At 36.5% G+C, this 12493-nt stretch overlaps 1 protein-coding gene across 1 annotated transcript in view; it reads right to left on the bottom strand.

Annotated features, from left to right (window-relative positions):
- Nucleotides 1-12493, bottom strand: part of TMEM62 (transmembrane protein 62) — a 37346-nt gene that overhangs the window by 5469 nt on the left and 19384 nt on the right. The window contains exons 9-11 of the mRNA XM_052646684.1: nt 11364-11523; nt 7172-7285; nt 4692-4776 (exon numbers count right to left, since the gene is read on the bottom strand). Coding sequence (XP_052502644.1) covers nt 4692-4776; nt 7172-7285; nt 11364-11523 — 359 coding nt within the window. The remainder of the gene's footprint in view (nt 1-4691; nt 4777-7171; nt 7286-11363; nt 11524-12493) is intronic.

Genomic DNA, 12493 nt, shown 5'->3' with positions numbered 1-12493 from the left:
ACACATTCAAAGTTCAGGTTCTTTAAAATATTTTCTAGAAGACTTCCAATGGCCATCTACTACATCTTCAGCAAATCATTTGTAATATGGATGACATTAGTTTAAATCAGCAGTTGGCAGGAATTCGGGGAAGCTATTTCACTTAGAATTACAGAGGGTAGGAAGTTCAAAGCAATGGTGTAGATGCAACACACACACACACACACACACACACACACACAAATATTCTATGGTCAAAAAATGATCAAGTCTTTGTTTTCCATGAGACTTAGTATCCGAATGTACAAACTTCCAAAAGTTGTATCAAAGTATGTCACAGGTCACCCAGTGTTCTGGGTGCACTGCAGCACTATTTACAATAGCTAAGACATGGAAGCAACCTAAATGTGTGCATGAGTGCATGCTCAGCCATGTCTGACTCTTTGCAACCCCACAGACTATAGCCCACCAGGCTCTTCCATCCATGGAATTTTCAAGGCAAGAATACCAGACTGGGTTGCCATTTCCTATTCCAACATACTATGTTTAAGACAAATAATCAACAAGGATGTACTGTATAGAAGTTTTGGTTTCAAATTGAGAAAACAGTACATCAAGGCTATCTACTGTCACCCTACTTATCTAACTTCTATGCAAAGTACATCATGCAAAATGCCAAGCTGGAAGAAGCACAAGTTAGAATCAAGATTGCAGGGAGAAATATCAGTAATCTCAGATATGCAGATGATACCACACTTATGGCAGAAAGCAAAGAAGAACTAAAGAGCCTCTTAATGAAGGTTAAAGAGGAGAGTGAAAAAGTTAGCTTAAAACAACTAAGATCATGGCCCCTGATTACATCACTTCATGGCAAATAGATGGGGAAACAATGGAAACAGTGACAAGACTTTATTTTATTAGTCTCCAAAATCACTGTGAATGGTGACCGCAGCCATGAAATTAAAAGACGCTTGCTCCCTGGAAGAAAAGCTATGATCAACCCAGACAGCACATTAAAAAACAGAGACATTACTTTGCCAACCAATGTCTGTAGTCAAAGCTATAGTTTTTCCAGTAGTCATGTACGGATGTGAGAGCTGGACGATAAAAAACACTGAGTGCCGAAGAACTGATGCCTTCAAACTGTGGTCCTGGAGAAGACTCTTGAGAGTCCCTTGGCCAGCAAGCAGATCAAACTAGTCAATCCTGAAGAAACAGTCCTGAATATTCATCAGAAGGACTAATGCTGAAGATGAAGCCCCAGTACTGGAAACCTGATGTGAAGAGCCGACTCACTGGAAAAGACCCTGATACTGGGAAATGTTGAAGGCAGGAGGAGAAGGGGACAACAGAGGATGAGACGGTTGGATGGCCTCACCGACTCAATGGACCTGACTTTGAGCAAGCTCCAGGAGTTGGTGATGGAGAGGGAAGCCTGGCGTGCTACAATCCATAGTGTCACAAAGAGTCGGACATGAGTGAGTGACTGAACAACTGTATAGCACAAGGAACTCTACTCAATCTTCTGTGATAACCTACATGAGCAAAGAATCTGAGGAAGAATGGATACATGCATATGTATAACTGAATCACTTTGCTGTATACCTGAAATACAACATTATAAATCAAATACACTCCAATAAATTTTTTTAAACTATATATATATGTATATCTCAAAGGCAAATATCAAAATTTAATCTTAAGTATGAATATCTAAAGTTAACATGAATTCTGGAAATAAAAGCAAAAATAAACAAATGGGATCTAATTATAATTAAAAGCTTCTGCACAACAAAGGAAAATATAAGCAAGGTGAAAAGACAGCCTTCAGAATGGGAGAAAATAATAGCAAATGAAGCAACTGACAAACAACTAATCTCAAAAATATACAAGCAACTTATGCAGCTCAATTCCAGAAAAATAAACGACCCAATCAAAAAATGGGCCAAAGAACTAAATAGACATTTCTCCAAAGAAGACATACGGATGGCTAACAAACACATGAAAAGATGCTCAACATCACTCATTATTAGAGAAATGCAAATCAAAACCACAATGAGGTACCACTTCACACCAGTCAGAATGTCTGCGATCCAAAAGTCTGCAAGCAATAAATGCTGGAGAGGGTGTGGAGAAAAGGGAACCCTCCTACACTGTTGGTGGGAATGCAAACTAGTACAGCCACTATGGAGAACAGTGTGGAGATTCCTTAAAAAATTGCAAATAGAACTGCCTTATGACCCAGCAATCCCACTGCTGGGCATACACACCGAGGAAACCAGAATTGAAAGAGACACATGTACCCCAATGTTCATCGCAGCACTGTTTATAATAGCCAGGACATGGAAACAACCTAGATGTCCATCAGCAGATGAATGGATAAGAAAGCTGTGGCACATATACACAATGGAGTATTACTCAGCCATTAAAAGAATACATTTGAATCAGTTCTAATGAGATGGATGAAAATGGAGCCGATTATACAGAGTGAAGTAAGCCAGAAAGAAAAACACCAATACAGTATACTAACACATATATATGGAATTTAGAAAGATGGCAGTGATGACCCTATATGCAAGACAGCAAAAGAGACACAGATGTGTAGAACAGACTTTTGGACTCAGAGGGAGAGGGAGAGGGTGGGATGATTTAGAAGAATGGCATTGAAACATGTATACTGTCATGTAAGAAATGAATCGCCAGACTATGTCCGATGCAGGATACAGGATGCTTGGGGCTGGGGCACGGGGATGACCCAGAGAGATGTTATGGGGAGGGAGGTGGGAGGGGGTTCATGTTTGGGAACACATGTACACCCGTGGTGGATTCATGTCAATGTATGGCAAAACCAGTACAGTATTGTAAAGTAAAATAAAGTAAAAATAAAAATTTAAAAAAATAAATAAATAAAGTTAACATGAGTATCTGTCCAAATATTCCCTTCCCATATGTGATGCAGCTCTTAACTCAGTTATCCTCTTACTTCAACTGAAAGGGATCCCTAAAAGATTTCCAAATTGACACCTGTTAAAATACAGTGCCAGAAAGCCAAAGCACCAGGGCTTTATTCTGCAGCCACAGACTAGAGCATCACAGATCCTCACCCCAGCCAGCCATTTCACTCGTCTGCAGCTGATCATATACCAGTTATCAGAAGACTATGATGGGAAGGTCAGTACACACTGAGCAACACCTGAGGGGAAACAGTCCTACTTAAAGGACTGGCCTCAGTGAAAGACAGCCTGATATAAGTTAAATGGTAGGTCTTCCCTAGTAGACCAGCATCTTCATTTTATACTCTTAACACTGTTCAACCGAACAGATAATTACAAACAAAGCCTGACAATGCGTGACCTTTCTCACTTTGTGTGTTGCATACTTACTACTCATTCATCTCTCATTCTAGTCTGGTACTTCTCAAAGTACTGATCTATGTATCCATTCATTATCATTATTTATTTATTTTAAACATATCATTCTTTAGCCTTAGAGGCAGCTATGCTATAAATTGTAAGCAATGACTCTCTAGTTTGCCCGTACATTAGAATAACCTGGGGGAACTTTTAGAAAATACTCATGCCCAAGTCTCACCCTCCAGAGATTATGATTTAGTTGGCCTGGGAAACAGGGGAGTTGAGGCAGCAACCCAGGGGATTCTAGGCAGCAGGACTGAAAAATACTGCTTTGGACAGAGCCGTGCTTCTCAGCCCTACCACACACTGGAATCATCTGAGGAACTTTAAAAAATACTTATGCTTAGGTCCTACCCACAGACATTCTGTGTTAGCACTGAAAGTACTGTGTAGACACTGCGATTTTTAAAGTTCCCAGGGCATTCTAAGGTGTAGTCAGATTGAGAAGTGTTGTTTACAGAAAAAAACTGACCTGGAGTCAGACTCTTATTAGCTATAAGATACTAGATAACCTACATTAACTCTGAGGTCCTCAGTTTTCTAGTCTTTAAATGGGAAACAATAATACCTACCTCACAGGATTGTTGTAAGATTAAGATAATGTAAGTAAAAATACATTGTGAATTTTAAATAACTCTACAAAAATACTGGTAGTCCCACATGAGGCTGAGGCCTCCCTCAAATATTTATTTATTTACATTTTATGCAATAATGCTTTTTGAACTTTTTAACAGAATTTAAAAAATATATATAAGCAGGAAAACATTCAGTAGGATATGTATACTACCTATGCAGTTAACCATCTTATAGTTTAATCTTTACTACAGTCCTCCCCTTCCCCACAATTAGTTCCTGGGATTTCATCCAAGCCAGGAAGGAATAAGGAACACTTACTTTAACAAGTGTCAATATTTATTGTTTGTAATACACAAACTCAGTGCTGGGTGCTGTAGAAAACAGAAGTACTAAACAAGAGCTCCTGTATTGAGGAACTTGAGTCTGACTGAGGAGAAAATATATGCATTTGAAGTTGTGATGTAAACAAGGTGATTGGCTGGTTAAGTACAGAATTAATCCTTAGGAAGGACTCTTGGGATTCAGAGACAGAAAAGTTCATTATGACCTGGAAAGGTTGGAGAAAATGGTACGGAAAAGGGGGTTTGAAGTAAGCAAGATAGTTTGAAGGATGCATCTCACAGAGTTCAGGCAAAGTCTGCACTGATTTTTATTTAGTCAGGAGATTATGGGATACACAAATGTAAGGTCTTCTAAGAATAAAAGGAACCCACGGTGACTAACCTTTATGCTCTGGATATGCTTGATACCGAAAAATAATGAGAATGATGAGCTGGATCAGCACAATCATCACAAATATGACCCGGGCCTACAGACAAAGAAATTAACATGAAACAGACATACGGATACATCTTCAGTTTTTATAAACAGCCCCATTAACACAAATGGAAATGACATCATTAGGAGAAATGACTATATAAGAAAAATATACAATCAAAGAGAATTGAAAATCTGATGCAGCAAAGAAGATAATTATAAGTTGCCTCAGCATTTGTCTTTTAAGATTTGGATACCTGGACCAACGTTGAAACTAAATAATTTCATACAGTTACATAAAATCAAATTAAAACAGTCCACTTTCAGTGTACAAGGTTAAGTATAATTTGTACTGTTTTATTTAAAGTCTTATAAGAGTGTTACAAACTTACAGTTATAGGGGGAGGGCAGAAGGGGGGAAGGGATAGTTAGGTAGTTGGGATGGACATGTACATACTGCTATATTTAAAGTGGATAATCAACAAAGACCTACTGTATAGCACAGGGAACTCTGCTCAATATTATGTAACAACCTAAATGGAAAAAGAATTTGAAAAAGGATACATGTAAATGTATAACTGAATCACTTGCTATACACCTGAAACTATCACAACACTGTTAATCAACTATACTCCAATATAAAATAAAAAGGGTTTTTTTTAAGTATAAAAGTGGGGAAAAAAAAAAAAAACAGTATGCAATACACTACAAACTGAATAAACAGAGACTGCATTTCTTTACGCTTTCTCCACCAGGAAATCATTCACTTGAAGATTAATTCATAGTAAAGAGACATGTAATCTAGGTTCTTGTTCTCCAAGTATGGGCCCCAGGTCATCTCCGGAATCACCTTGAGCCTCTTAGAAATACAGAATCTCAGGCCCCATTTCAGCTCTACTAATCAGAATCAGCCTCTTATTCACATTTCCAAGTGATTCATAAGTACACCAAAGTTTTCAAAGCCTGATCTAGGTGACTATTAAAAATCCCCAAAAGAAAAATAAATGATTTGTAAAAATGAGATGCAAATAACCATTAGGCATATTTTTTTAACATTCAATCACACAAGTGATAAAATTAAATTAAAATAATAAGGAATGCACATTAAGTCTGTGAGGATATAAGAGGAGACTAAGCTATCTTTGGGAGGTGAAGTGAAGGGGGTTTAAATTTCCTTTTCAACATTTCCCTGGTGGCTCAGACGGTAAAGCGTCTGTCTACAATGCGAGAGACCTGGGTTCGCTCCCTGGGTCAGGAAGATCCCCTGGAGAAGGAAATGGCAATCCACTCTAGCACTATTGCCTGGAAAATCCCATGGACAGAGGAGCCTGGTAGGCTACAGTCCATGGGGTCACAAAGAGTCGGACACGACTGAGCAACTTCACTTTCACTTTTCACTTTCTCAACATTGTAGTGCATTTTATGTTAATATCCAGGAGAGGGAGATCTGAGGAAACTAGACTGTAAATTGCCAAAGATTCTCTGAAAGACAGTTTGACAGTGTATATTAAAAACTAAAAAAAATTTATTCATTCAAGAAATCCTTATTTGAGGGTCTACTTGTGTTAGGCATACCAAAAAGACATTCTTGTCCTCATGGGACTTATCTTTTCATAAGGGAGAACAGACCAAAAACAATGAATGTAATAAATAATTTTAAAATCTGTGTAATTATATAAATTATATAATAAATAAATGAAGCATATAGAATAATGTGTCCATTCTTTGATCCAACAATTCATTTCCAGAAATTTCCAAAAAACTAATAAATGCTAAAACAAGCAATATTTTTACAGTAGAGGGAAAAATTGGAAACAAATGCTCAACAATAGGGAAATGGTCAAATAAACTGAGGTATATCTATGACAATATAATGCAGCCAATAAGCATCATTTATAAAACAAATCTGATGTAAGAAAACCATCAAAACAAATTCCTCAGTAGAAAAAATCAAATGGAAAAAGGGAATGAAAAGTATATTACCATGTTATAGTAAAAACTTATATCCAAATGTAAATAAGAGAAAAATAAATAGCATTATAACAAGAAATACAATTGTTATAATGGTTAGTGTGATAAAGGAATGATGTGGGGTTCATTATACTTTATTTCTAAATTTTCCAATTTTTCTATATTAAGCATGTATTATTTATATGGGAAGAAATATTATTTTTGAAATATCCTAACTTAGCACAGTTCCTATAATTCCCTTAGTAATCCTTGTTTTATGTCATTACTTAGAACCAGGTTCCAAAATAGGTACTACATGTCCGTGTCTCCTTTCTTTTAATTCAAATCAATTTAAAGTCATTGTATTCTTCTAGACAAACAACTAAACTTTTAATTTGGTAAGTTGCTGCTTTCTCATCCCATGAGTATATTATTTATGACATTAGACCTACCAAATCTAGTAAAAACATATATAATAGTAAGTTGAATTTACTCACCACAGTACAATGGTCAGTAAGAAGAATAAATGATGCCAGGGGATCAAATCTGAGCTGAATATCCTCTCGAGCTGAAAATATGTGGTGAACACTCTTACTTCTTCCAGCAGAATCCTAGGAATAAGCACAGTAGGGAAGCAACCCTCATGTACAAATATGTACAATGTTCCAAGATTAAGTTTCCAATAATTTTTGTCAGTTATCTCAGAATAAGTGACACCTTTTTTCATTTATTTTTGAGTCTTCCTATGAGAACTTGATTTTTTTTTCAGAGTATCTTTGTACTTAATTTTTTTAAACTTTAAACTTTTTCTTTAGTACTGGGGTATAGTTGATTAACAGTGTTGTGGTAGTTTCAGGTGAACATATGAGCACTTTAAATAAAACTTCTTTTAAACTTTGTAATTCTAGATTTGAATTGGAAATATCAGTGTGTATCACAAAGTAGTCTTTTAAAAAAAAATCCGTATTTCCCTTTGTTTATTGAAAAGACCTAAAAACAGTAATGAGCTAGCTGGGCTAGTGCCCAGATTTTGGTCTCAAAATAAAATTCCCCACTACAAGAAGCCAATGCTCTTTAGAGAAATAGCCGATTCCAATTCTTGAGTAAGAGATGCACAAGGGCTTGGAACATCTTTGTACCAGAAAGCAAGAAAACTTAACAAGGACTATTAGGATTGTATCAGAGGACTTAGTGGCCAACTTAGAGAGGCTCCCACTAGCCAAAGATGGGACAATTGAGTATCAGGAAGAATAAATGCAATGGAGTGAAACATACCAACCACGTTTTTTTAAACTATGAATTCATAATGATACTAAAAGGCTCATTTGGTTACGTTTGGCAGATGGTAGAGAACTCATTATTCTGAAAACAGGTTTAGAAAAGGGAAGGGGGAGGATGAATGAAGACTTTATCCAGCCTTTCCTGTATGAACTCTGTATCTGGGTATCAAATAGGTGAGGCAAATTTCTTCTTTATGGGACTCTTCTAATTAATACTCATATAATTAAGAGTGGCAATTTTAATATCACCATTTTATAACTCCAATGAAATAATGTATCTAGTTTCAGACTATCAGTAGGTGCTAGAATTCCCACAGTGAATGGAGGATAAGGCAGCATTGTGCTGGCACTGGCTTGTCTGACAAGGGCCAATTGCTACATGTTCAGGAACTTTGCACTCCAGTGTTCTTGCCTGGAGAATCCCAGGGATGGGGGAGCCTGGTGGAATGCCGTCTGTGGGGTTGCACAGAGTCGGACACGACTGAAGCGACTTAGCAGCAGCAGCAGCAGTAGCAGGAACTTTGCAGACCAGCTAATGTATTGGTAGCTTAAAACCAGCTACAGGAGGAATATTTATACTATGGAAATTGGTATAAATCAACTTCCTCCCTTCAAACATGCCCCAAGTTAGTGGTTAAACATTTACCAGCACACCACTGTATAGGGTCAACAATATCTACAGACAGTGATCAATTTTAATATTCTTAAAAGAGAGACAACCAGATATTATAAGCTTCTGATAAAAGCATAAAACACCGAAGGAAGTATTCTTGCCAAAAAACAGAGACTCAAATATGATCAAACCTTAAAATCTAACTACCAGTTATAGAAACTATAGGGGGTAGAAAATCATACTACGTAATACCACATGGATACAAACAGCAAAAATCCAGAATACAGAAACACTACAGGATAAAAGGTCCAGTTTCCAAAGCAAACAAATTGCAAGGAGGAAAAAAGGAGGATGGAAAGGAAACCTATAGATTAAGAAACTGTAAAGACAAATCAGCTAAATGCAATATTTGAGCCTTGTCTGAATTCTGATTTGGAATTCTGAATTCCAAATGCAATATAAATGACAAAATGGGAAAACTGGAACATTAGCTGGATAGTTTGAAATTAAGGTATAAGTGTTAATTTTTCAGGTGTGATGTGGTATTATCATTACTTTTTTAAAATAGTTATCTTTTAGTGATACATACTGTCATATTAATATTTACACAGATGAAATAACACTGTGGTACAGGGAGAAGTGGATGGGGTATAGATGAAACAAGACTGTTCATAAGTTGATAATCTTTAAAGTTGGGTGATTCGTTAAAGTTGGGAATTCATTATAGTATTATCTCTTTCATTTATTTTAAAAATTCCCTATCATGAAAAGCTTTAAAATAGCAAACAGAACTTGCACGGGTGTTTATCAAACTTTTATTTCTCAAATGTTCTTACTCTGAATTACATATTCTTGGGGTTTTTTTAAAGTTCTTATTTTAATGCAGCGATTCTCTTTGAGAGAGAGCGATTTCTAGAGTTTACTCTTTAAATTGGCAAAGCAGGCACAATAATCTTACATTCTGGTTCTCAAACTTTAGTGCACATCAGAATCACCTGGAGGGATTGTCAATACATAGGGTTAGCTTCCATCTCCAGAGTTTCTGATTCATAGGTTTGGGATGGGACTTCTAATGAGTTTCCAGGTGATGTTGATGCTACTACTTCAGGAACCACACTGAGAACTGATTGAAAGGTCTAGTTGGTACTAGGTTGCCTGGAAATGTACAGATATTCAATAAATACATGCATAGGTAAAATAAAATAAATCAGTGTCTTCTCCCATGAAGTTTTCTCTTAGACTAATCTATATGTAAACTATATTTAAAAGGACAGAATTTTCTCATTGATGAATAAGGGGACTAGGTTCCCTATTTTAGTATTCAGTAGACTAATTTCTTAGAATTATATTCATATAGACAGAAAACAGATCAGTGGTTGCCTGAAATGGGGGTGGAAGGAAAGCAGCTGCAAAAGGGCATAAGAAGACTTTTGAGGGAGACAGATGGTATTGATTGTAGTAATGATTTCAAAGATATGTAAGAAAGTCAAAACTCACCAAACTGTACTCTTAAATATATGGGGTTTTAAATATAAATTACATCTCAAAAATGTTAGAAATATGAAACATATAAAAATATATGTTATTTCACATTTTTACTAAGGATTCAACTAAGCAGGCAGAAATGTTTTGAGGAATGTGAACTATGGTTTCTTCCTTATAAAACAAGCAATCCAAAGATTCGGGAGTTCCACCTTCCTACAAGGAGCAGGTCTCCTATGGTCGCTCTCACTTCTTCCCCATGACTGTAAAGACAGGGAACAATTTATTCTACGTGTACTTATACCTTCAAGTCGTTTTAAAATAAGCCAACTTCTAATATGAAAGACATTAAGGAGAGCATCCCCTCCTTCCACATCCTACCCATGAGTTTCTTCTTCCTTCTAAGCAGATGAGTGGCACTGCAAAGTGCCTTCTCCTGTTTCCTCATCTATGAGATAAAACTTATATCGTGGAAGATTGTTACATGAATTTAGTAAAAAAAAGAAAACTAAGTGTCTTAGAAGACGCTCAGTAAATATCTCCTTCTTTGTGACACACATATAAAAAAGATGAGAATAATTACATGTGTTTTCTGAAGGATTACTTGGCAGTCTTCAAACTAAGACTTAACATTAAAAGATTAGCTTAAAACTGTCATCAAACCATAGTGTGGTAGAGACTGACAGGCCTTTTTCTCAAGAAACTAATTTTTTAGCACAGTCTATCACCTCACATGTTTCAGCGTATTGATAAAACTGCTCTATTTGGGTAATGATGATCACTTTCTACTCTGGCAGGTCTGCTGAATTAAATGCTCCACAAGCTGAATCAGAAAAGGGATAGACAGGCAGTCACTGCATACACTATCAATGCCCACTCCCCAGACCAAAAAAAATCTCTCTGATGCTTTGAAAATTCTCTCTCCTAGGCTGTCAAAATAGTAAACACAATTTTCCTATACTTGGAGACAGCAAGCAAAGGTGTGGACACATAAATACATGTCTTCTGACTTATTCTATTATCTTTAGGTATATTGGGGAAATTCTGGCCAAAGTTGGAAGAAAGCAAAAGAACGCTTCCCTGGGATTAAAAAAGAGGGAACTGCAGTCAATAGTTGCACACTCGTGTTCTCTGCCCACTTTTCAGTCTAACAGCAGAATTGCTCCTGAGTGTCTATGTTCAGAACATATTAAATCCAGTGTATTCAAAATTTTTTACTTAGTTTCATCTATAATCAACTGACTAAAAAAAAAAAATCAAAGTTCAATGTGGTTACTAATCATTTACACACCAAGTTGAAAATTACTAACTTACCTGAACGATTACTTCTATGTTATGTGTCTTATTACTGTAGTTTCTTGGGTTCCACTTTAGTATGAAAATAGGACCAGACAAATGACTAGCTTGCCCTAAATGAACTCCATCAATCTTAACTGCAACTGAAGTAATGGAGGATAAGGAAAAGGCCAGGACTCTAAAATGAAAGCATAAATGCATGGTTTTAGGTATTTGCCATTGTTTCTATAAAGAAGAATAACCCTGTTATAACCTGAAAAGATGTAAGTACAGTAAACCTTCCATTGGTTGATCTTCAGGTTCCTGAGATGTGGAACCTGTGGATTCAACCAACCATGGATTGAAAATATTCAGAAAAGAAAAATTTGACAAAACTTGCATTTGCCTTGCACCAGCAACTATTTACACAGAAGTTAAATTGTATTAGGTATTATTAAGTAATCTGTTGTTCAGTCACTAAGTTGTATCCAACTCTTTTGCAACCCCATGGAATATAGCCTGCCAGATCCTCTGCCCATGGGATTTTCCAGGCAAGAATACTAGAGTGGGTTGCCATTTCCTTCTCCAGGGGATCTTCCCGACCCAGGGATCAAACACGCATCTCCAGCATTGCATGTGGATTCTTTACCACTGAGCCACTAGAAAAGCCCATAGGTAATCTAGGTAAGATTTGAAGTATAGGCTATAGGCAAATACTATACCACATTAAATAAGGGACTTGAGCATCTGAAGACTCTGGTATTCGCAGGGGGTCCTGGAACCAATATCCCAGAGACACCAAAGGGCAACTGTAAAATAGACCATTACACTCTGCAACTGTTCATACGACACTATTTATATGATCTGATTTCTTTGTAAAGGGTGGCTTCTGGAGTTGTATAACTCAGCAAACCTGAAAAGGTGAGAAATTAGAAACTATCCTAAATCGAAATCTGATATCCAGCTCCTATCAGGAAACATAACTGAGAGATATATGTTCCACTTACCTAGTAATCAAAAGAAATAAAACAGCTTGGTACCCTTTTTTTCCAGAATAATGAGTAAATATTTTTAAAAGTACAGTATCCAATAATGATAAGAGTTCTGTGAAATTCGCACTCCTATTTCTTGGTAACATTATAAATTAGTACCTGTTTTAAAAAATAATC

This window comes from Budorcas taxicolor, chromosome 10 (assembly GCF_023091745.1).
Source record: "Budorcas taxicolor isolate Tak-1 chromosome 10, Takin1.1, whole genome shotgun sequence".
NCBI classification, from domain to species: Eukaryota; Metazoa; Chordata; class Mammalia; order Artiodactyla; family Bovidae; genus Budorcas; species Budorcas taxicolor.
This window is presented reverse-complemented; position numbering and strand designations above follow the sequence as displayed.